Here is a 26,848-nt window from a genome sequence, read left to right as displayed (position 1 = left end):
GCCGAACGTAACCACTCCCAGTCAATGATCGGTTCAGCAGGACCAGACGACACAGTCCACTCCATGTAAACACAGCTACCAGCTTTCCCACTTCCTTGTTGATAACTTCGGTCCGTGGCTTCATGGGGTCTGTACCACATTCAAAATTTTCCATCAACGCCTACCAACTGAAACCGGGACTCATTTGACCAGGCCACGGTTTCCCAGTCGTCCAGTGCCCAATCGATATTGTCACGAGCCCAGCACAGGGGCAGGCAGCGCCGTGCTGTTAGCAAAAGCACTCGCGTCGGTCGTCTGCTGCCATAGTCCACTAACGTCACGTTTTGCCGCATTGTCCTAACGGAAGCGTTTGTCCCACGTCCCATGTAGATATTACGTGTAGTGTTGCTTATCTGCTAGCCAGAGGTAACTGTACGAAAGCTGGCAGGTGTGGCCGAGCGGTTCTAGGCGCTACAGTCTGGAACTGCGGCTGTTCTAGGTCGCGCGGTTCGAATCCTGGCTCGGGCATGGGTGTGTGTGATGTCCTTAGGTTAGTTAGGTTTAAGTAGTTCTAAGTTCTAGGGGACTGATGGCCTCATATGGTAAATCCCAAATTGCTCAGAGCCATTTTTGAACTGTACGAAAACAACACCGCTGCTTTAGGACGTTGACGCCGTCGGCCACTGCGTTGCCTGTGGTGAGAGGTATGTCGCCTGAAATTCGTTATTCTCGGCACGTTCTGTGGATCTCGGAATACTAAGTTCCCTAACAATATCCTAATACGTCTAGCTCCAACTATCATTCAGCGTTCTAATTCGCGCCGTGCAGCCTTAGCCACGTCGGAGACCTTACCACATGAATCACCTAAGTACAAATGACAGCTCCGCCAATGCACTGCCCTTTTATACCTACCGCCATCTGCGCGTGTGTGTATCGCTATCCCATGACTTTGTCACTTCAGTGTATATGGTGTTGGTAAGCCGGGAAACCAGATCTTCTGGTTATGGAATATCGAAACTTTTTTGTGATGTAGTTTCCTTAGCTGCCATGCGAATGCAGTGGCAAATGTAGCCCTTGTGTGGTTTGCAGTTATTGGACACGGTAATCTCGTGAGATTTCTCGTCCTGTTGTTTGTGTTGTATGTTGATGGTGTTGGCTATTTGCGCAGTCGCTTTCCTAGACGACAGGAAAGTTCCAGGCACAAGGTTTTACCGTAGGGAAGTTTTATTTATACTTGCTTAAATTGTTGTTTGGGTAACAGGCAGAGATTTTTCTGGTCCAGTTTATAAATGTGTTTTGCAACAATTGTAAAGAATCAATGAGTGCGGTCGCACTCTTTTCTAAGGTGGGGATACCGACTGGTTTTGCGCAAGGAGTCGGTGCCATGAAACTTAAACTTAGCGGCTTTACTAGCTTTGCTGCGGCCCATCAAGTCGCGGTTCTTGCAACACACGTCATGTTTTTCGGCGTGCATTCAGCATTAGCGCCGCTCAGAGGCTTCCTGCTGCAATGCTACACAGCGGAAGGGTAGTCGGCACTGTGGCAATGGAACCGTCGACGTCCTTTGGAGGCCACCATTGTGTCCGTTTGGAAACTGCTATCTTGAGGTGTGTCACAGGGAGCTGTGTACAGGGCGCACGGCCGAGGTTGTCTCTATCGGCGGGCCGGCCTTGGATGTAACGTTCAGCTGTTGAAAGCAAAGTAAGCATTGTTCGCGCCCGCACGGCTTTCCGGGCCGGAAGGAGCGCCTGGTCCCCGGCACGAATCCACCCTGCTGATTCGTGTTGATGTCCGGTGAACCGACCAGTCTGTGGATGGTTTTTAGGCGGTTTTCCATCTGCCTCGGCGAATGCGGCTGGTTCCCCTTATTCCGCCTCTGTTACAGTATGTCGGCGATTGTTGCGCAAACAAGTTCTCCATGTACGCGTATACCACCATTAATCTACCACGCAAACATAGGGGCTACACTCGTCTGGTGTGAGACGTTCCCTGGGGTGGGGGGGGGGGTCCACCGGGGGCCGAACCGCACAATAACCCTGGGTTCGGTGTGGGGCGGTGGAGGGGTGAAGTGGACTGCCGTAGTCGTCGTGGGGTTGTGGACCACTGCTGCTGCGGCGGGGACGGAGGCACTCCGTCGTTTCTAGGTCCCCGGTTAACATACAATACAATACAATACACGTATAGTTTATCGATCGCCATCAAGCTATCGAGATCTAGGGAGAGACTAGAACATGAGCAATCTAGAGACAGGCAACGTGTTTGCAGAATCCAAATGGTCAATGGGAAAGCTGTAGTTGGACATCATATACTGAGAGGAGGGATAGTGTAATTTTTCCGGTGTCCAGAAGAAGACGGCGGCCCAAAGCCATAGACTAGAAATGGTGGAGACTTTAGTTACTGAGGAATTGTGAAGACCGAGGTCTGTTTGTGAGGCGTTGATAGGTGTTGGCAGCGTAAATAATTAAGGCCTCAAATTCTGATGTCTGTTTCTTGATTGGTGCCCGCTATTGTGTTTCCTGAGCTGAGCCGGATTATTGATTAGGAAAAATTTAATCTGCCTAGAATAAGTTTTGTCTATTATTACTATTATTGGCTGTGTCCTGCTTATGCAAGAAATATTGCACTGAAGAGCCAAAGAAACGGGCACACTTGCATAATATCGTGTAGGGCCCTCGCGAGCACGCAAAGTGCCGTTACACGACGGGGCGTGGCCTCGACTAATGTCTGACGTAGTGCTGGAGGGAAATGACGCCATGAATTCTGCAGAGATGTCCAGAAATCTGTAAGAGTACGAGGGGGTGGAGCTCTTCTGAACAGCACGCTGCAAGGCATCCTAGATTTGTTTAATAATGCACACGTTAGTGGAGTTCGGATGCTAGCGAAAGTATTTAAACTCAGAAGAGTGTTCCTGGAGCCACTCTTTGGTTGTGTAGGGTGTCCCATTGTCCTGCTGGAATTGCCGATGTCCGTCGGAATGCTCAGTCGATATGAATTGGTGCAGGTGATCAGTCAGGATACTTACGTACGTGTCACCTGTCAGAGTTGTACCTAGACGTATCAGGGGTCCGATAGCACTCCACTAGCACACGCCCCTCACCATTACAGAGCCTCCACCAGCTTGAACAGTTCCCTTCAGGGTCCATGGACTCATGACGTTGTTTGCATACCCCTACACATCCATCCACTCGATACAGTTTGAAACGAGATTCGCCCGAGCAGACTATGTTTTTAGTCATCAACAATACAATGTCAGTGTTGACGGGCCCAGGCGGGGTCTAAAGCTTTGTGTCGTGCAGTCGTCAGGGGTATACCAGTAGGCCTTCGGCTGCGAAATCCTGTATCGATGATGTTTTTAGAATGGTTCGCACGCTGACACTTGTTGATGGTCCATCATTGAAGTGAGCAGCAATTTGCGGAATGATTGCATTTCTGTCACGTCGAACGATTCTCTGCAGTCGTCGGTGGTCCTGTTCTTGTGGGATCTTTTTTCGTCCGCAGCGATGTCGGAGATTTGATGTTTTACCGGATTCCTGGTATTCACGGTCCACTCGTGGAATGGGTGTACGGGAAAACTCCCACTTCGTCGGTACCTCGGAGCTATTGTGCACCATTGCTCGTGCGCCGACTATAACACCAAGTCCAGACTCACTTAAATCTTGATAACCTGTCATTATAGCACCAGCAGCCAAACTAATACCTGCACTAGACACTTGTTGCTTTATACGGGCGTTGCCGATCGCAGTGCCGTATTCTGTCTGTTTACATATCTCTGTATTTGAATACGCATGTCTATACCAGTTTCTTTGGCGCTTCAGTGTATTTGGCAGAATATTCCTTTCTTTAATATTAGATTGAAGGTGATTTTTTTGTTGGTGTCGTCTGAGCTCTTGCATTGTAAAGCAGTATTTTTACTCAAACATGATTTCCAAAGGAATTGACGTTCGCACAAATCTTAGCTCATACTCCACCACGCAAAAAATGCGCTACATACTGTGACAAGTGGTTTCAGAAGAAAGTATGAAAAAGAGCAACGTCGTGAGTCAGCATACAGCATGATCGTCGTAGTGGTGAGTGGAGACGAACTATTTCTTTTTTCTGGTTCCCATCTGTGCGAGTTGCAATGATGGTACACGTAGATGGAGAGCTGGTTTCAAATTGCGCTTCGAAAAAGCTGTCCCAAGTAAAGATTCATGGGAATATAGAGAGAACACCAGACAGTTGTGTGGTACATTCGTGTCGATATGTTTTGGGTAACCTGGCGGCGATCCTTTGATTTGAGGTTCTTTGGCACACCGCTAGCATGTGCTATTTTGGAGTGGACGGTTTGGAGACATCGTTCAAACCCAAAACAGAAGAGATTACCTTGAGCCGTACATTCTGGGCAGTCTGCTAGCTGCTATCAGTACAGGGGCGAATGTTACCTTGTTAAGATCTACAAGTTTTACTGTCTGGAAGTGGCCACGTGGTGGGTAACCACATATAATCTCGCCGACTCCTCAGTGGCATTTACTGTATGTTCAGAGCATTTCCATTGGGGAAGGCTGCTTCTAATTCCACTGGAAAAGCACTTTACTGAATTGCTGCGAGACCATTGTAGCTGCTACCATCATAAAACTAAAGTTAATGCTGAGGTCCCTTCTGCCTTATTGAATCATACAAGAGGTTTCACGTTAGTTGTCGCAGAGAATAGAATAAAAATAGTTTTTTTACTGACAAGAAAGAACAAAACTTAGTAACGTTTTAGGTGCTGTGCTGTAACGGTACTGAAAGGAGAGGGAGGAGTCAATGGGGCGGTAATTGGTTGCCCCTCTCTATTAAAGCGCTGCAGTTACTTGTCGCTCAGCAAGCAGCGCATTGATCACTATAAGTCAGATGTTTGTGTTTGCTGTCAGAGTAGATCAGATTAGCTTTACATTGATGAAGTGTGTTTACAGAGTTAGTAAGTATTTCATTCTGGACAATGAGACAAACAGTAATTGTGTAACTGTCGGTGGGCTACTTTTGTATAGTAGAAGATTTAACTATATGAGAAGAGCGTGTTATTTATGAAAACATAAAGCAACAGATGACAGGAGAGATCGCTGCAGTAGCAGAGTTTACTACTCTTTTAATAGATGAAGAGGTATGAGATGAAAATGCAGTAGATGAAGAGGCGTCAGATGAGGAAAATGGTAGTGCTGTGAGGCATGAAGCAGTGTCACTAGTAGTTGATTTCCAGGGAACCAGCAGTTCATCTTATCAACCATTATATCCAAGATAACGAACGAAATTTCCAGAAGGATATCTGGCTGATCCGTACAAGATATGAACAAAACAACCAAGGGAAAAAGACGAAAATTTTTACCCTCGCTGTCTGGGTGAGCAACTGGTATGACACGAAGCCTGAAAAATACAGAAGTGCTAGTACAGGCAAGGAAAATAGAGAACAAAAGTGTGGCACAAAATCTTGTGAACAGGCTAAAGAAACGTTTTCATCAAAAGCAAAAATGCCGCATGAATCGTGAATTACGTGATCATTTAATAAGAATGAGACAGGAAAAAGCAATAACACATGACAGCATATTGAGATCTCGTCACTGAAAATAAAGAAGATAGCTTACCGTCCGAATTCGCTAAATTTCATAGATTCCTACTCTTGGGTAAAGAAATTTAAATGTAGGAATAAGACTGTCGCAAAATTATCCACAAAGTTAGCAAGCGGTTGGCTGAAGGGGATGCCGAAATTTAAAGAGAAGCTTATAACTTTCTGAGAGAAATCAGCTCTCTCATTGAAGAAAAACGTCTATCTTCCCACGAAGTAATTAGTGCCGACCAATCAAGATTTGATGAAGATTTACACTGTGGACGGACTATGGCAGTGAAGAGGAGCATGCCTGTCTTTGTTGTGGATGGATCCGTAGGGGCAAGTAGACATTCTTATATGATAATTGCTGGGATTGTTATGGTTGGTACTCTGTTACACCGTTTATTCTATATCCTCGTATCGGAGCCCACCAGTCGTTTTCCTGAAAATATGAATACAAATATGCTTAAAATCAAGGCACCGGTAGCAGATTTGTTAATATGACGAAGAGGGATTTGAAAGTCTTTACATAAAAGTTTGTTGGCTGGATGTAGATAAAAAACTAAAGCCTATCTTTTTGTTGACTCCTGGACAAGCAATAGAGATAATGAACTATGAATGTCCACCATTCCCGAAGACGTTGAATTCATCAAAAAGCTGATTCTACCAAAGTGCCCACACAAAAATTTTGTCAAACTTATCACAGATTGTATCTTCTAGCAATGACATTAACATACGACACAGAGACCACTTCTTATACATTACATCTTGTGTATACTTTCGGTTTTTTGGTGCACGTTTCTCCAACTTAATCAAACTAGCATTTTTCAATGCGCCCACACCAAAGACTTCCCTTGTGTATTATAAACACTCTTGTGAAGAAGGATTAACGAAAGAAGACACTCTTGGAGTACTGATTCGAAGAAGGATTAACGGAAGAGTGTTTCCATGACCAACTTACTCTCATCAAATATGCACTGTTAGAATTGTCTATGCTTTGACATGCTGTTATTGCTGACTTGCTTATTTTTTGCTTCCGTTAGTGTGCTCAAGCGAGGAAACTCTGTTATAGAGTGTACCATATAATACAGATCCATATAATACAAATCCGTTAGCGCAGCCAATCTAGGAAACTCTGCTATAGAGTGTTCCATATAATACAAATTTTATTTACTATGTCTCTGAAATAATCTATTTGTGTAATAAATCATTACTACTTAGATATTTCTGATCGTAACTTTGACAACTGATACCTCCTCTCCCAATAGTCTACAGCAGCTACAATTGTTTTGGTGTATGTATATTTTATTACTCGATTAACTGCGCTTTGTATGAGTATAATTTGCACTACGACATATCGCGAACTTTCTTTGCTAATAGGGGACAAAGTGAATGATGTCATGTTGATGTCAGTAAATGCTGGCACCGATCGTGGGAGTTCGGCTCCCTCAAAATAAGAGTGTTCCCTTGCTTAAAATTCCCAAAAGGAGTGGCAGTGGTGGCGTCTGTGTACTTTGGGCATTTCTGATGACTGTAACTACACACTGTCCAGGCGGCACCTTACATTAGGCTCTTTTGGTGCTTAATCCTCTGCATTTTATTTGGTAAATTCGTTTGCGTTCTTAGACCCTAAACGGTAAAAGGGAAAAAATGACTGAACTAGTACCTTACCTAAAATTTTGTGTATTTCCATCGAGATACAATTATATGTATGTTAACGTCGTTGCTCTTCTGTTTTGGAGCTCTGAAACCTAATTGCATTCTATCTATGTAAAATTGGTGGGATGGTCACTGGCTCCCGATGCCGAGCCCTTGGCGTTCTTCGCCGATAAAAACTGGTCTGCAGTTTAATCTATTTTACTTTCCTGATGTTTTAAAGAAATTGATAAATGAGCTAACTTATTTTTCGGTGTATTTAAGTAATTCTTGATGTTGATACTAGCGCCTCTGGAACTATTTTGTATTATTGGTTTTTTTAAAATAGTTTCTGAAAGGTGATCTGAGCTGCTTTTGGGTACACATAAATATATTCTTTGATCGTGTCCCTTATTGGTGCCCCTAAACGTTTTGCATTTCTGGTGATTTTTACCATAATTTTGATAAGTGGCTTAATCTGCTTCTGAGCGTATTTCAATAATTCCTCCATATTGTGCCTTGTTAGTGCCTTTGCAACACTTTGATAATGGATGCGTTACACTGCAGTAATGGTATTCCCTAAATAAAGGTGCTCAGGTTACCAACTGACATAAATTCACGATATTGTTTGGTTCTTGTGCTAACTCTGGGCTGAGTAGTTTATCGTTCCTGAATCTCCGCATCCATTAACATTTCAACGTGTGCGGCTGTGTGCCCAGTTAGTTGTGCACAATATAATTTTCTGGTAAATAGTGTCATCTACGCCCAATCACGTACTTCAAAGTTTTATTTGAGTGGAAGAAGACTTGAACTTTACGCCGAATAATCAAGAGAGTGCGAGTGACTGATGTTGAGACACAAAGAATATGTAGTGATGAAAAATGCTACGGTGTTATTGAGTACTTACTGGTGTCTGTCCTAATATGTTTTGTCTTAATATTACAGATAAAGGATTTATAACCCGTAGATCAGGGTAGTAGATGATAGCTACTCAGAAAGCAATTCCGTCGTTGCTGGATCAAGAGGCTTGGGCAGTCAAATGCTTTCATAGTAGGCAGATGGTCGTCTTCGTCATCTGCACCCCTAGCCTAGCCTAGCCTATCTTTCTTCGGGTAAGGCAGTGAAGCTGTGAGGACGTGTCGTGCTTGGATATCTCAGCCGGTAGATCACTTGAACGCGTAAGGCAAACGTCCCGAGTTCGAGTCTCGGTCCGGCACATAGTTTTAATCTGCCAGGAATTTTCAGTGCTGGAGAAGACGTACAATTAGTTGGCTGTTGGACATAGCACAGCTGGGTTGTAGATCAGAGTGAAATTTGCCACACACAGCCAAAGTACATGTGGTAGGAGAAGCAAAAACGTATGTGATGTACCATGAGGTCGTAATAAATGCTAAAACATTTGAAATGCTCAGAAAAGACTTAGCGCATTAATACAGAAAAAAATTGTTATAGGTAGTATCTGGAGCAATTAAAGCTGTGTTACAAGGAGAAGACGAATTCATCGCATGTTTGGGTGACAACACACGGCAAATCAACGTTACTAACCATACGGTGTTAGAAACAGAGCAAACTGCGTTAGATACGTTTTTGCAACTATTAGCACCTGACGTGTCGAGAAAAGTTCTTCCTGAGGTTAAGGACTTAACTGGAGCCACAGGAGTAGTAACGACTTTAGAAGATATGGGCTAGTGAAATGAAATTTCGTGTGGCGGGGTGGCTCTGAGCACTATGGGGGACAACTTCTGTGGTCATCAGTCCCATAGAACTTAGAACTACTTAAACCTAACTAACCTAAGGACATCACACACGTCCATGCCCGAGGCAGGATTCGAACCTGCGACCGTAGCAGCAGCGCGGCTCCGGACTGGAGCGCCTAGAACCGCACGGCCACCGCTGCCGGCAAACGTGTGTGGCGGGGGCCTCCCAGCGGGTAGACGTGATCGCGTGGTTCAAGTCTTTTGAGGTGACACCACTTCGGCTACTTGCTTGACGATGAGGATGGAATGATGATGATGATGATGACGACACAAACACCCAGTCCTTGAGCGGAGAAAATCTCCAACCCAGCCGGGAATTGAACCCGGGACCCTCGGCATGACAAGCCGGGGCGCTGTCCACGTAGCTACGATGGCGGACTATGGGCGTAGTAATCCGAGTGGATACGGAAGAAGTATTCTTTTTACTGACCTCAAATGTTACCAACGTGGTCGTTTGGTCCACTTATGAGGGGGATTACGGTCAGCCACAGAGTGTGAAAACGTGGGAAGCCAACTGTAGACAGGATAAAGGGTATGAGTGGAATGTGTGAAGTGGGAATAACCAACTGTGAAACGGAAATGGGAGCCTCATGACTGCTGAGCAACACAACATATTGTTGGGTGAACTGTCGGAGTTACATATAGGAATGCTCGACCTCCTAGGAGAGATGAGATTAAACAGTATAAGTTACGTCAAGTAGTAATGACAATCATTCATTGGGTTCGACAATAATAATTTATCAGTATGGGGCAAAACATTCCCAGGAATAAATGGAAGTTTCTCCTCTTATAGGCGATGATTACTGTGTGTTTTAGGATTATATTTCCTACATGAACGTCATGCTCAAATGAACCTTGTAAAACTTTATTCAGATCACAATTTTAACAGAGAGGACAAATGAAACCTACGCATTTAACATATTAGGAACTTCGGTCCTACGTTTGCCTTTGCTTTTTTTTCCTGTACAGATACGAGAAGGAAAATGTAAGGAATTCCTGTACATATTCACGGATTTTGGTACTGTTTTCACTAGTAGATCGAGTCATGAGGAAAGTCTCTGCGTACAACTATGCTATACAAGTCGTCCAGCCGTAGATACAAAGTGCTACCAACGCTAAGCCGCGGCAGCTAGTTGGTTTTAATGTAAATCATTGAATTAGTTGCCTTATAGAAAGAGAATTAGTACATCCGGTCATACCAGATGAAATTCAGAATTGCGCAGGATCACCCAGATCGTGCAGACGACCAATATTTAGGTTCACTAATTGAAGCTACGGAGAACGGACAATTTCCAGTTTACATTGCACTAGTCACCGATGGCACCGGCGTCCACTACACCCTTATTACTCTCTCAGATTGATTTCAGAAAAGATAAATTAAAACCATTATTTGTGTCAGTCGCTTTTATTTTCTCACACGACTTGTTAACGTAAGTTTTTTTGAGTAATCTGCCTTCTGATTGGTTTGATGTGGCCCACCACGAATTCTTCTCCTGCCCCAACCACATCATCTCAGTGTAGCACTTGCACCCTACGTCCTCAATTATTTGCTGGATGTATTCCAATCTCTGTTTTCCTCTACAGATTTTGCCCTCTACTGTTCCCTCTAATACCATGGAAGTCATTCCCTCATGTCTTAGCACATGTCCTATCATCCTGTCTCTTCTGTTTGTCAGTCTTTTCCACATATTTATTTCTTCTCCGATTCAGCTCAGAACCTCCTCATTCCTTACCTATCAGAGCAACTAATTCTCAACATTCGTCTGTAGCATCACATCTCGAATGCCTCGATTGTCTTCTGTTCTTGTTTCCCCACAGTCCATGTTTGAATACCATACAATGCTGTGCCCAAAACGTCCTTTCTCAGGAATTTTTTCCTAAAAAAAAATGGCTCTGAGCACTATGGCACTTAACATCTTAGGTCATCAGTCCCCTAGAACTTAGAACTACTTAAACCTAACTAACCTAAGGACATCACACACATCCATGCCCGAGGCAGGATTCGAACCTGCGACCGTAGCAGTCCCGCGGTTCCGGACTGCAGCATCTAGAACCGCACGGCCACCGCGGTCGGCTTTTTCCTCAAATTGAGGCCTATGTTTGCTACTAGTAAACGTGTCTTGGCCATGAATGCCCCCTTTGCCAATGCTAGTCTGCTTTTGATATGTTCCTTGCTCCGTCCGTATTTGGTTATTTTGTGCCTAGGTAGTAGCGTTTCGTTAGCTCTTCTTGACCATCAGTCCTAATGTTAAGTTCTCGCTCTTCTGATTTCCGTTCTTCTCATTACTTTCGTCTTTCTTCGACTTATTCTCAGTCCATATTCTGTACTGATTCGACTGTTCATTCCATTCAGCAGATCATATAATTCTTCTGCACATTAGCAATGTCATTAGGGAATTGTTCTTGTAGTCTTCGGAATTTTGTGGATGATATTTTTCCGAATGTCAGATTGTATGTCACCCGACTCATACATTCTAAACATCAACTTAAATCATGATTTTTAAATCTGATGGAATGTTGTGTACCCCTTCTGCCTTATTTGATCTGAAGAACTCTAAGCTCTCTTAAGATCTGATTCTAATACTGGATCCCCTCACTCTCCTGAATCGACTCCTGTCTCTTCTACAACATTACATAAATCTCCCCCTCATAGAGGCCTTCAGTGTGCTCTTTCCACCTACCCACTCTCTCCTCTGTATTTAACAATGGAATTTGCGTTGCACTCTTAATCATACTTTGCTTTGAATTTCACCAGAAAGTTATTTTGAATTTCCTATATTCTGAGTCAGTTCTTCCAACAACAACTTCTTCTTCGATTTCTTCACATTTTTTACGCAGCCGTTTCGTCTTAGCTTCCCCGCACTTCGCTGTTGTTTTATTCCTTAGCGACTTGCATTTCTTTATTCCTGAATTTCACTGGACATTTTTACATGTCATTGTTTCATGGATCAACAGAAGTATTTCTTCAATTAGCCATGACTTGTTCGCAGTTACCTTCTTTCTACCTAAGTTTGTCTCCCAACGTCTGTTATTTTCCTTTTTAGAGAAGTCCATTCCCCTTCAAGTTTACTGGCAACAGAGTAACTCCTTATTGCTGCATCTACAGCATTACAAAACTTCGAGTGGATCTCGTTATTTCATAGTGGCTTCGTACCCCACTTTTTCATATTCATCCTTCTTGATTAACCTCTTAAATTTCAGCCTACTCCTCATCATTATGCATATTGATGTGAGGATATATCTGCCTCTAGGGTACGCCTTGCAATCTAGTATCTGATTTCGCAATCTCTGTCTGAACATGATGTAATCTAACTGAAATCTTGCCATATCAACGGGCCTTTTTCAAGTACATCTCCTCCTCTTGTGATTCTCGAACAGAGTATTCACTGTGACTAGCTGAAATTTATTTCATATCTCAGTTGATTACAGATCTCAGTCAGTGTTTCTCCTCTCATTCCTTGTCCGAAGCCCATATTCTCCCGTGAACTTTTCTTCTAGTCCTTCCTCTACAACTGATTTCTTGTATCTGCATCTCTTTATCTACAGCTTACGGCGTCGGCATTTATACCTGAACTATCGTTGCCGGTGTTGGTTTGATTTATTCTAATAAGAGCAACCCTATCAGTTAGCTATTCACAGCGAAACACTTTCTGCGCTATCTTCCTATTCATAACGAATCCTACTCGCTTTATATCATTTTCTGCTCCTGTTCATATTACCCTATACTCATCTGACCAGAAATCCTCGTCTTCACTCCATTTCACTTCATTGACACCTACTATATATAGATTGAGCCTTTGCATTTGCCTTTTCAGATTTTCTAGCTTCCCTTCAACGTTCAAGCTTTCAACAATCCACACCCCGACTCGTTAACTTAACAGTGTCACATATTGACGGTGTAATGACTTGTACATTGTTAAGCTTAATGCGACTGGAAGCCAGTTAGGACACTGCTGCATGATAAATCAGAGACACAATGCAGACAGCAGGCAAAGTAGTAGCGTTTATGACACCAGAGGTCACCAGCAACGATAGAGCCCGGCAAATGCGCAAACGCCCTTGGCACCTATCCCTGGGGAGAAATTTCACTTCGGAGAATTATCTGGTAACTTCATCCACAGCCTAGATGCTGTTGTCAGACGACGCAGTAGAAGATGGTAAAAAAAGGTACGTCTTGCAGTCTGAGCGAGCTTGATACTTGTCCCTGAGAATGGCAACGTCATTAAGTTTGTATTAGTCAGAGCGTTACACCAGCGATCCCCACTCATAAAAGGCCTCTGGGTGGAACCATGTGACGTAAACCACTGTTGTTGGTGACCATAAGAGCAAGGAAAGTGACATTTAGCATTCATTTGAACTATATTTCAACCAAATTTTGAGTTTGTTAATGCAAATTCTAAAAACATCTCTACCCTCAGTGTAGGAGAAGGAGAGGAACCTGGATGTGCTTGATCAGGGACGCCCGGGAGATGCAGAGCCACTCGTCAAATTGGCCTGTAAAGTTCCGGAGGATTGGTGGACCGGCTATAGGAATGGAGAAATAGTGCGTCCCCAAGTGCATTAAATCTCTTGTTTCTGTATTGAGAGGGAGTTCTCAGTGAGATCATTGGGACACCAACTCCATATCGCTCGTTATAAGCCTTGGTACCCTCCAAAAAGTCTTGCCGGCCGAGCGGTTCTAGGCGCTTCAGTGTGGAACCGCGCGACCACTACGGTCGCAGGTTCGAATCCTGCCTCGGGCATGGATGAGTGTGATGTGCTTAGGTTAGTTAGGTTTAAGTAGTTCTAAGTCCTAGGGGACTGATGACCTCAGAACTTAAGTCCCATGGTGCTCAGAGCCCTTTGAGCCCTGCTGAGCTGCTCTCAGAGTTTGTACTTAAATGCTGCTAGCGGTTCCTGCTTCTGTTAGCGATCAACCCATTGCCTCAGAGGCTGACTTCTGTTGTGCAACCTGTTGCACCCCTGCTTATTCTAATGTGGGGAATTAACCTTCAGCGTGGTAATTAATCTTGTCACTAATAGGCAGTGTTACTCAGGCCACTGAGCCTCGTGTTGCGAGCATCCTATCGAGTCCCAAAATCCCGGCCGCTATTAGGTGCCTTGTGACAGCGTTTGCACTGATCCATATGATAAATCTGCCTTCACGGGAAGTTCGTCTTTCTGCACTTGCTCCTAATCGTTCGTAAATTACAGATCGTTCAGTGATACCCTATCTTCACTCTATCCTGTGTTAGGATACTGCAATCCGCTATAAACAGGCACAGTTCCCAACCACAGTCTAATATGGACAACCCGAACGGTTGCTACAGGATTCAGATACATGTTTCTACTGACAAGAATCTGTACACGAGAACATTTCGTCAATGCTTCTAACGCTTTCGAAACTTAAACTGCTCATCATCTGGGATGAAGAGACACTTCCTGTCTTGCAAAATTGTGACACCGTTCACCGACCGATAAAACTCTCCAAGTAGACACTTCATAGCCGAGCAATCTGGAGGACAGAGATAACAGTAGGGAGTGGGCAGCTATATATGGAGTGCACATTCGCCGAGACTTTAGACCCGCTATGGCAGGTATCCAGGTCGCAGTGCTGTGCCTGCTGCTGGCTGTGCAGCTGCAGCTGGTGGAGCCACGGGCGCTGCGGATCAGGTCGCGGATTCACGGCCTCATCATCGGCGGCTCCGAGGCCAGCATCGCCGACTACCCGTGGACTCTGGCCCTGCTGTACGGCGGCTACCAGCAGTGCGGCGCCTCTATAATCGGAACCGAGTGGGCCCTCACGGCCGCCCACTGCGTCAGCTATTACAGAGCGCCGTACCAGGCACTGTACACTGTGCGCGCCGGATCCTCCAACCGTAACAGTGGCGGCACAGTGTTGGACGTTGCCGAGGTCTACGAACACGAACAGCACGACAGCAGCTCTGGTGACTACGACATCGCAGTCATGCGGGTGAGTGTTCGTTTAGACTTCCTTTTTTTTTTTTTAGTCGTCACGCTTCAGACGTTTTTGAACCGATCCACCACGAATTCCTCTCCTGACCCAACGTCTTCGCCTCAGAGCAACCCTTGCTTCCCACGTCCAGTTTCTGTCTTCACCTTCACCGTCGCATTCGGGAGGACGACGGTTCAATCCCGCGTCCGGCCATCCTGATTTAGGTTTTCCGTGATTTCCCTAAATCGCTCCAGGCAAATGCCGGGATGGTTCCTTTGAAATGGCACGGCCGGCTTCCTTCCCCGTCCTTCCCTAATCCGATGAGACCGATGACCTCGCTGTCTGGTCTCCTCCCCCAAACAATCCAATCCAATCCTTTACCATTTACTCCTGCCTCTAGTACCAAGGATATTATTCCCTGATGTCTAAATCTATCCATGCATGAGATAAAATATATTAACAGGAAATATTCCTTCATGTCCTACAGCAAACCAATATACAAACATGACACAAATGCAAGTAAAATATTTTTTTAAATATCCAAAACAGCATAAATTAAGGTTTTTCTTTGTATTTTCTTTCCCCTTTCTTCAGTCCAAACATTTTACAAGTATGGAAAAAGTAAACTGTATATGCGTATACACATACAAAATAGCAATATTAATGTTATTAACATTTGTGTAGTATGTGGTTTGAAAAAAATTATTTTGTACTCTAAAACTGTTTCACAAACGCAAGAAAATTATAATAATACAATATCTTCTTTCAAGAAAAAATGTGCTTTTGCTAGTAAATAGATCATTACAGTACATTATTTTTATGAGTTTCAGAAGAAATATTTTCCACAAAACATAAATACATTGCACTACAGGCGTACATGCCCCTTATCTTGGAATTGCAGCCAGATTTCCTGCAGTTTCAGGCCTTCCTAGCCTCAACAAATTTCGGTAGTTGGCAAACCTTTTAAAACGTAGCTTCTGAAACAGGTTGCAACAGAGCTCTTCTTGGCTTTTTCTTCATTTTTTTCTGCATCATCTACAATTCACTGTTTGAAGAATTCACTGTACAAGGTCGTCCTTGTCTCCTAGCTACTGGCGCGACATCTTAATGTTCTAATTCTTTACCAGTTAGTTTCATCAAGATCAGCAGCGCAAACTTCAATCAAAAACGAGAATTCGTTACTTGCGCAATCAGATAGTTCCCATTGGCGTTACTGAAAAGAACTTCTAACTGATTATCACTTAACATTTCATATACTGCTGTAGGGTTCTGAAATAAGAGCTCTTTAGGCATTCTATTATCGAAGACCAAGTTCAAATTAGCAAATGTGCATTGTGTCCTGAGATCCACATATGAAGATCTCCAGGAAATATGTTATTTCATAATAAATAACAAAATTTATTTAAATCTGAAATAATTCTCAACAGCTCGAAAAGATAGCGAAGTGTTAGGGGAAAACAAACAGATTCTCTTCTAATATTTATGCAAAATAATTTTACATACACTTTCGAACTGTAGTAGTAACCATTTTCTGCACACTTCCAGCTGTAAATTAACACACAAATCGCATCTAAGCTGCTGCGCCCTAGTTTTAAAACTATGAACCAGAAGGCCCACAATCGAGGACCATCTTTCTATAATTGGAAAGATACGCCTAATAACGGCGAAAAAACTGTTGCGAAAGTCTACATGTGTCGAACGAGAAAACGAAGAGGTTTACACACGTACTACCATCCGGCCCCACTTTGACAATGTTGTCCGTAAGTTCTTTTCGCCACCGATTACACGAGGAACCTCCACGTTCCTTACCTTGCCAGTCCACATAATTTTCAACTTTCATCTTCAGCACTGCACACAGCCGTTTTAATCCAAGCACTTCGTTATTTGATCTTCGAATCTTACTGTCCACTCTTTGTTCCTGAACATATTGCGTATTACCCCCATACCCTACAACAAATTCCTATTTTTCTCAGAATTTTCAACAACCTGCAACATTTTACATTTTCCAACGTCTTTTCCAGGTCTGCACATCATATGAACGTTTCTTGAGTTTTCTTCAGTCTTGTTTCCGTTGTTGTTGTTGTTGTGGTCTTCAGTCCTGAGACTGGTTTGATGCAGCTCTCCATGCTATTCTATTCTGTGCGAGCTTCTTCATCTCCCAGTACCTACCGCCCTCCACTACTAAATTGATGATCCCTTGATGCCTCTAGACATGTTCTACCAACCGATCCCTTCTTCTAATCAAGTTGTGCCACAAACTCCTCTTCTACCCAATTCCATTCAATACCTCCTCATTAGTTATGTGATCTATCCATCTAATCTTCAACATTCTTCTCTAGCAACACATTTCGAAAGCTTCTATTCTCTTCTTGTCCAAACCGTTTCACTTCAATACATGGTTAAACTCCATCCAAATACTATCAGAAAAGACTTCCTGACACTTAAATCTAGACTCGATGTTAACATATTTCTCTTCTTCAGGAACGCTTTCCTTGCCATTGCCAGTCTACATTTATCTCATCTCTATTTCGACCAACATCCGTTATTTTGCTCCCCATATAGCAAACCTACTACTTTAAGTGCCTCACTTCCATCGGCATCACCCGACTTAGTTCGACTACATTCCATTATCCTCGTTTCGCTTTTGTTGGTGTTCATCTTATATCCTCCTTTCAAGACACTGTCCGATCCGTTCAACTGCTCTACCGAGTCCTTCATTGTCTCTGATAGAATTACAATGTCATTAGTAAAGCTCAACGTTTTTATTTCTTCTCCATGGATTTTAATACCTACTCCGAATTTTTCTTTTATTCCCTTTACTGCTTGCTCAATATACAGATTGAATAACATCGGGGGAAAGCTACAACCCTGTCTCACTCCCTTCCCAACCACTGCTTCCCTTTCATGTCCCTCGACTCTTATAACTGCCTTCTGGTTTCTGTACAAATTGTAAATAGCCTTTCGCTCCCTGAGTTTTGCCCCTGCCACCTTCAGAATTTGAAAGCGAGTATTCCATTCAACATTGTCAAAAGCTTTCTCTAAGTCTACAAATTCTAGAAATGTAGGTTGCCTTTCCTTAATCTACACTCCTGGAAATTGAAATAAGAACACCGTGAATTCATTGTCCCAGGAAGGGGAAACTTTATTGACACATTCCTGGGGTCAGATACATCACATGATCACACTGACAGAACCACAGGCACATAGACACAGGCAACAGAGCATGCACAATGTCGGCACTAGTACAGTGTATATCCACCTTTCGCAGCAATGCAGGCTGCTATTCTCCCATGGAGACGATCGTAGAGATGCTGGATGTAGTCCTGTGGAACGGCTTGCCATGCCATTTCCACCTGGCGCCTCAGTTGGACCAGCGTTCGTGCTGGACGTGCAGACCGCGTGAGACGACGCTCCATCCAGTCCCAAACATGCTCAATGGGGGACAGATCCGGAGATCTTGCTGGCCAGGGTAGTTGACTTACACCTTACAGAGCACGTTGGGTGGCACGGGATACATGCGGACGTGCATTGTCCTGTTGGAACAGCAAGTTCCCTTGCCGGTCTAGGAATGGTAGAACGATGGGTTCGATGACGGTTTGGATGTACCGTGCACTATTCAGTGTCCTCTCGACGATCACCAGTGGTGTACGGCCAGTGTAGGAGATCGCTCCCCACACCATGATGCCGGGTGTTGGCCCTGTGTGCCTCGGTCGTATGCAGTCCTGATTGTGGCGCTCACCTGCACGGCGCCAAACACGCATACGACCATCATTGGCACCAAGGCAGAAGCGACTCTCATCGCTGAAGATGACACGTCTCCATTTGTCCCTCCATTCACGCCTGTCGCGACACCACTGGAGGCGGGCTGCACGATGTTGGGGCGTGAGCGGAAGACGGCCTAACGGTGTGCGGGACCGTAGCCCAGCTTCATGGAGACGGTTGCGAATGGTCCTCGCCGATACCCCAGGAGCAACAGTGTCCCTAATTTGCTGGGAAGTGGCGGTGCGGTCCCCTACGGCACTGCGTAGCATCCTACGGTCTTGGCGTGCCTCCGTGCGTCGCTGCGGTCCGGTCCCAGGTCGACGGTCACGTGCACCTTCCGCCGACCACTGGCGACAACATCGATGTACTGTGGAGACCTCACGCCCCACGTGTTGAGCAATTCGGCGGTACGTCCACCCGGCCTCCCGCATGCCCACTATACGCCCTCGCTCAAAGTCCGTCAACTGCACATACGGTTCACGTCCACGCTGTCGCGGCATGCTACCAGTGTTAAAGACTGCGATGGAGCTCCGTATGCCACGCAAACTGGCTGACACTGACGGCGGCGGTGCACAAATGCTGCGCAGCTAGCGCCATTCGACGGCCAACACCGCGGTTCCTGGTGTGTCCGCTGTGCCGTGCGTGTGATCATTGCTTGTACAGCCCTCTCGCAGTGTCCGGAGCAAGTATGGTGGGTCTGACACACCGGTGTCAATGTGTTCTTTTTTCCATTTCCAGGAGTGTATTTTCTATGAAAAGTCGTGGAGTCAGTATTGCATCACGTGTTCCAATATTTCTACGGAATCCAAAATGATGTTACCCGAGGTCGGCTTCTACTAGTTTTTCCATTCGTCTGTAAAGAATTCGTGTCAGTATTTTGCAACCGTGACAGGTAACTGATAGTTCGGTAATTTTTTCATCTGTCAATGCTTGCTTTCTTTGGGATTGGAATTATTATATTCTTATCGAAGTCTGAAGATATTTCGCTGTCTCATACACCTTGCTCACCAGATGGTAGAGTTTTGTCAGAACTGGCTCTCCCAAGGCTGTCAGTAGTTCTAACGGTATGTTGTCTACTTCCAGGGCCTTGTTTGGACTCAGGTCTTTCAGTGCTCTATCAAACTCTTCACGCAGCATCATATCTCCCATTTCATCTCCATCTACATCCTCTTCCATTTCCATAATATTGTCCTCAAGCACATCGCCCTTTTATAGACCCTCTATATACTCCTTCCAACTTTCTGCTTTCTCTTCTTTGCTTAGAACTGGGTTTCCATCTGAGCTCATACAAGTGGTTCTCTTTTCTCCATACGTCGCTTTAATTTTCCTGTAGGCAGTATCCATCGTACCCCTAGTGAGACAACCCTGTACATCCTTACATTTGTCCTCCAGCCATCCCTGGTTAGCCATTTTGCTCTTCCTGTCGACCTCATTTTTGAGACGTTTGTATTCCTATGTGCCTGCTTCATTTACTGCACTTTTGTATTTTCTCCTTACATCAATTAAATTCAATATTTCTTCTGTTACCCAAGGATTTGTACTATCCCTCGTCTTTTTACCTACTTGACCCCCTGCTGCCTTCACTACTTCATCCCCCAAAGCTACCCATTCTTCTACTACTGTATTTCCTTCCCCCATTCCTGTCAATTGGTCTCTTATGCTCTCCCTGAACCTCTGTACAACCTCTGGTTTAGTCAGTTTATCCAGGTCCCATCTCCTTAAATTCCCACTTTTTTGCAGTTTTTTCAGTTTTAATCTACAGTTCGTAACCAATAGATTGTGCTCAGAGTTCGCATCTGCCCCTGGAAATGTCTTACAATTTAAAACCTGGTTCCTAAATCTCTGTCTTACCATTATATATTCTATCTGATACCTTCTAGTATCTCCAGGCTTCTTCCATGTATACAACCTTTCATGATTCTTGAACCAAGTGTTAGCTATGATTAAGTTATGTTCTGTGCAAAATTCTACCAGGCAGCTTACTCTTTCATTTCTTACTCCCAATCCATATTCATCTACTACGTTTCTATCTCTCCCTTTCCCTACTATCGAATTCCAGTCACCCATAACTATTACGTTATCGTCTTCCTTCACTTTCTGAATAATTTCTTTTATCTCATCTCACATTTCCTCAATTTATTCGTCATCTGCTAGTTGGCATATAAACTTGTACTACTGTAGTAGGCGTGGGCTTCGTGTCTATCTTGGCGTCAATAATGCGTTCACTATGCTGTTTGTAGTACCTTACTCTCACTCCTATTTTTTTATTCATTATTAAAACTACTCCTGCATTACCCCTATTATATTTTGTAACCCTGTATTCACCTGACCAAAAGTCTTGTTCCTCCTTCCATCGAAATTCACCAATTTCCACTATATCTACCTTTAACCTATCCATTTCTCTTTTTAAATTTTCTAATCTACCTGCCCGATTAATGGATCTGACATTCCACGCCCCGATCCGTAGAACGCCAGTTTTCTTTCTCCTGATAACGACATCCTCTTGAGTAGTCCCCGCGCGGTGATCCGAATGGGGGACTATTTTACCTCCGGAATACTGTTCCCAAAAGAACGCCATCATCATTTATCTATACAGTAAAGCTGCATGCCCTCGGGAAAAATTAAGGCTGTAGTGTCCCCTTGCTTTCAGCCGTTCGCAGTACCAGCACTACAAGACCATTTTGGTTAGTGTTAGAAGGCCAGATCAGACAATCATCCAGACTGTTGCCCCTGCAACTACTGAAAAGACTACTGCCCCTCTTCAGACACCACACGTTTGTTTGTCCTCTCAATACACAGCCCACCGTTGCGGTTGCACCTACGGTACGGCTATCTGTATCGCTGAGGCACGCAAACCTCTCCACCAACGGCAAGGTCCATGGTTCATTGGGGTGTGGGGGTGTGGGGGGGGGGGGGTTGGTTACGTTATCAAGCGAAATTTCGAGACTGCCTCTCTGGTGCCTTTACTTTTCTTGGAGTAATACCTACCTTTAATTTTCTTTCTGTGTGTTTGTCTCGTCAGAAACTGAGATGCATGAGCTGTTTAAATAAATCTGCGAAATTTGTTGCACTTATCTACTCTTGTTACCTTCGGAATTGTGTGGAGAGTAGTTATCGGTAAGTCTGATGATATCTCTTCTACCTCTTACATCTCACATACCAACTACATCGAATTTTTGGCACTTTCCTTTCTGATTACAGAGAATCCAATGGAACATTATCTGCCTGTTCTAACTCAATTGATTTCAAGTCTTCCGTAGCTATTTATATCCAGACTTTAATACTAGATCCCTGTCTCTTCAGTGTCAAATGCAGATTCCTCTTCTCTCACGCCATCCGACTACTCCTCCTCATATATGTCTTCAACGTACTTTTGCCACCCATCCGCTTTCTCCTCTGTGTTAACCAATGAGATTCCCATTGCGCTCTTAATGTCACGACGCTCGCTTCTCATTTCACCGAAGGTTGTTTAGAATTTTATATATGCTGAATCAGTCCTTCTGTTATAATGATATACAAGAATCTACGTAGTTCACACCGAAATGGCCCACTTTCAATTTGCTACCAACACGAAATGCAAAGAAATAAATTTGTTTCCTTCTCAAAAATAAGTTACATGTCAGGTTAAACTCTTAAACATATGTTACATCAAAGGAAAACTCTTCGAAGTGAGCCCCTGCTGTGGCGTGAGGCTCTAGCCTGAATTCAGTTTCCATACAGGTCTTCTGCAACCTGTGCAGAGGGATGTTACCAACGGCTTCCACACTCCGAACACGGACGGTTTGAAGACTGCAGTGGGGACCATCTTGTCCTTCACGCAGGCCCAGCGTTATAAATCGATCGGTGTGATGTCAGGAGAACGTGGAGGCCAATTTATTGGTCAGTGACGCCCAGTCCAGTGTCCTAGAAATGTTCGATTCAGATTTTTCCGAATATCAAACGACGAGTGTAGTGGAGCTCCATCTTGTTCGAACCAGAGGTTTCTGTAACACGTCTTGCAATTAGGGAAAAGCAGACGTCTGTAACTGGTCTAGGTACGTCATTTCTGCGACAGTCTCCTCTACAAAGTAGAACTATCCAACTGTCTTAACGCACATGAACCCACACGAAATACTCACTTTCGGATTACCTTTCAGTTTTTCCCTGATACTGTGTGGATTATGTAACCCCCAAATGCTAACGTCATCCTTAAAGCAGATTCAAAGACATGGAAAACGTAATACTGGACAAGAAACCAGAATATCGGCTGATTCGGAGAAACATCTTACATGCAAATGCATATCGCCATTACTTGTCATCGTGCTTTACGATCTGCAAACTCTGCCCCTTGTACAGACGGAATCACTTTTTCAGGATCCTATGAATAGTGGAACGTTACATTTGAAGCTCCCATGAAGCCTAAGGAATTATTATACGTGAACGTCTATGGAATGCTTCCCGAAAATTCTCAGCTTGTCCTTCAGAGACTCGCCGACTGCCTGCGTGCCGCTTCAGTACGGCACCAGTGACCGCAAACTGTCTATGAAATTCCTTTCTCCTAATGCCATGTGGCGATACTTCCTTATAAACGGAGCCAAACTTCCTTTTTTACCAAACAATAAAATTAAATTCGGCATACCGAAGCGGATTTTGTAACCTCCTGATAAGATGCCATTTTCACTTGGACGGACAACAATGAAGCAATTAAAACGCGCCAAACGTTGACAAAAATTAGGCAGCAACTTTAGGTTCTACTGCACCAAACAGACAAGCCACACCTAAAACAATGAAAGAAGTACAGTTTTTAAACCGCTACAAAACAAATGGTATCTCAGTGTAGATTCCTTGTACTTAACCGGAATTAACTGAAACTCAGTATAGCGACAATACGGCCAAAACCAGTCCTTTGCATTTTCTGTTCAACAAATTGTTGCTCTTACAGTTACACCTGCTGTACATTTCTCCGTATCTGTGTAAGAAATGTATACCAATATATCGTGTTTCAAATATGCAGCAAGGAAAAGAAATGGAGCAAAACGCGTCTAAAACCGCCTTTCCCTGTCGAGGATAAAACCACACAGTTGGTACTGCTGTCATTTATTAACAGTGATTGTGATAAATTCCGCAGTTCTTGTTATGGCATCTGCCCAAAAACGTTAAGTACCTTTAAGCTGATCATCCAGAATCCTCAGTAACAAAAGCACAAAAAGGTAACCAATATCAAGTTCATAACCGTCTTTTCTACGAAGAGAAATTGAAGCAGCAAAAGGAACACCAGACTTAAGGAAGAGCTTCGTTAAAGAAATTATCTAAAAAAGTTATTCACAAGTACAAGAACAATGCTTCTCCGGCAGCAAACATTTTTAAGTGATCAGGTTGAACGATTTTCTCCTCCAAGGCTTCTCATTATACTGGATGGAAGGAAGGAAGGAAGATTGAGTTTAACGTCCCATCAATATCTAGGTTATTACAGACGGATCACAAGCACGGATTGTGTCAAGGATGGGGAAGGAAATCGGCCGTGCCCTTTCAAAGGAACTATGCCGGTATTTCCCTGGTGCAGTTTAGGTAAATCACGGAAAACGTAAATCTGGATGGCCGGACGCGGGTTTGAACTGTCATCCTCCCGAATGCGGGTCCTGTGTGCAAACCACTGCTGCATGCCAACTACTGTTCCACCTCGACCTTATTACCCTGGTTTCCTCAGCTATCGTCTTACTACACAGACATAATCATTACATATTATATACTGTGTATGCATTATTCATCCCAGTTTTGGTCGTATACGAACCAACCAAGTACGACCGATCCCCATGTCAACCTCTGCCTGAGGCGTCATCAGTTGCGATGTGGAAAGGCATCTCGTCAGTACACCGCTCTCCCTGTTGTTGTCGTATTTCTTGACCTGCATGCATTAACACAGTCATACTTCTATAAAAGATATGTTACTGAAGCAACGTATTGCAGAAAACACACATAACGGGCACACAAAGAACAGTATCCTGTGTTCATGTTAACTGCATAACCTAAGCTTGGCCGGACGGAGTGGCCGAGCGGTTCTACGCGCTACAGCCTGGAACCGCGAGACCGCTGCGGTCACATGTTCGAATCCTGCCTCGGGCATGGATGTGTGTGATGTCCCTAGGTTAGTTAGGTTTAAGTAGTTCTAAGTTCTAGGGGACTGATGACCTCAGAAGTTGAGTCCCATAGTGCTCAGAGCCATTTGAACCTAAGCTTGCCTGTACATGCATTTCTGAATAAATACGAAGGTAGCAGCGAAAGGATCACAAAAGTGATTGCACAGTAAAACAAGATGACTTTACAGATCCTTGCATCTAGGGCAACACAAACTGTTAGATAGTATCCTGAAATAGAAACAGCAGTTATGCAGCCAGAAAACACTGCTGTTTTCAAGAAATGAAGTTTTCATATTACTGGGGTGGAAACATATGCTGTTCAAGAACAGATACAGCTACCAGAACAGTATAACGTTTAATTTCCTTTAAGATTCATATGTAGCAGCGAACATTCAAAAAATCGACAGTATTTGGAACGTGGCTCTAGTACAGCAACGGTTAAAGAACAGCAGGTATAAAGGGCAGTCAACCAGAATCTAAAAAAGATGGTTTCCACATGACATTGACCATTGTTTCCAGGGATCTAAGCCCGTCTTCTTCAGAAGAACAGACAATTTTACATTAGCAATTCACTCAGTAAATCCTGTCTCCAAATGGCATTTATCGCCAACTGTCTGTATGTTCACACGTAAAAATTATTGACCCTAGAATCAAGGGCTCGTCACATCGGTAAGAACAGTCACATAGAGAAACAGACTAAGTCAGTGTAAAATGCGTTATGACAGGTGGTAGACGCATCACGCTCTTGGCTGCGAGAACGCCTCTTTGTGCTATACCACGTAGCAACACATTCAACCACCGACGGCGCAATGTTGTGTTGTCGGGTGCTGCGTCAGCCGTAGTACAATATCCGGCTACTAGACTGTATCGGTGCAATGAAGAATTATCAACAACACTGTATCAGTGGCTGGCCCGTCATGTAGCCACTAACATAGTCTGGTACTCTAAGTGACTGTTTTTACTGATGTGACAAGCCCTTGATTCTAAGGGCCTTAATTTTACGTGTGGACGTGCAGACAGTAGCCGGTAAAAACTACAATTTACTTCAACTAGTTGACTGTCCTTTATTCCTGCTAGAAATCGTTGGTACTATTTGGTTTTACCAAAAGCTTTCTCTAAATCTAGATATGCTGTAATCATTGAACTGCCTTCCACCACCCTACCATAAGTTTAATTTTGCAGATTGACGGTTCATTCCCACTGGGCGCCAACATTTCGGTCGTCAACCTCCCAGAGGACGGATATGACCCGCCAGCTGGCCTCGCTGTCACAGTAGCCGGCTGGGGGTTTACGGAGACGGACGATCCCCTCATCCTGCAGAAAGTAGACATCAGCGTCAGGGACCGCTCCGCGTGTGAGTTCCCGAACGTCGGACGCGAAGTAACTCCGCGCATGCTGTGCGCTGGAGAGACGGGAAAGAGCGTGTGCTATGGCGATTCTGGGAGTGCCCTGGTGAGCGGTAGCACGCAGGTGGGCATCGTGTCGTGGGGGAGCGGCTACTGCAACCTTGGTGGCGCCGTCTACGTCAACGTGGGCAACCTACGATCCTGGATAACCGGGATCTCAGGCATCTGACAGCGATGACAGAAAAGACTGAAACTACCCTAGACAGAGCTAGATTTTTACTCATACTTACAAAACAGAAATGTTACAATGATTTTCGAACAAAACTATACCTTCGTCAAACTCATTAGGCTACTGAATAAAAAGCATTTTTGCTACCTACTGGCATTAATAAAATAAGTTTTCTTGTTGAGTTGTTAATTTTAACTATCTTCCAAAACCTCTCCTGCAATAATAAATGTTCAAATGTCCATCATGAAATTGCAATTTCCTGTTCTCCAGTTCAGTTTTTACTTTCATGGTAATCATATTGGAGTGTGAGCCAGATACGACGCCTGCAGCTGCCCTTACAGGGACCGCCCTACCCACTAAGAACCATTTCGGTCTTAAAGACAGGAACCGATAGAGTATCCACAGCAGGCCACATCAGACTTTATTGTATTTTCAGACTCCTGTCATTACCATTACAACATGACAACAGCACCGCATTCACAACGTATTGTCAGCATGTCTGGGTGTAGATGTTATTGCCGGTGGT

At 44.1% G+C, this 26,848-nt stretch overlaps 1 protein-coding gene across 1 annotated transcript; it reads left to right on the top strand.

Annotated features, from left to right (window-relative positions):
* Nucleotides 1–14,503: 14,503 nt before the first annotated feature.
* LOC126484782 (trypsin alpha-3-like) lies at nucleotides 14,504–26,322 on the top strand. Its single transcript, XM_050108379.1, has 2 exons — nucleotides 14,504–14,887; nucleotides 25,930–26,322. The coding sequence occupies exons 1-2, from the start codon at nucleotides 14,504–14,506 to the stop codon at nucleotides 26,320–26,322; spliced, it is 777 nt and encodes a 258-aa protein (XP_049964336.1).
* The last annotated feature ends 526 nt before the right edge of the window (nucleotides 26,323–26,848 follow it).

This window comes from Schistocerca serialis, chromosome 6 (genome assembly GCF_023864345.2).
Source record: "Schistocerca serialis cubense isolate TAMUIC-IGC-003099 chromosome 6, iqSchSeri2.2, whole genome shotgun sequence".
Lineage (NCBI taxonomy): Eukaryota > Metazoa > Arthropoda > Insecta > Orthoptera > Acrididae > Schistocerca > Schistocerca serialis.
Note: the sequence above shows the minus strand (reverse complement) of the source record. Positions and strands in the feature narration are given on the sequence as shown.

Coding starts and splice junctions, on each gene's coding strand:
- LOC126484782 (XM_050108379.1), top strand. CDS start 14,504: ATGGCAGGTATCCAGGTCGCAGTGCTGTGCCTGCTGCTGGCTGTGCAG. Junction 14,888..25,929: donor ACGACATCGCAGTCATGCGG/GTGAGTGTTCGT, acceptor TTAATTTTGCAG/ATTGACGGTTCATTCCCACT.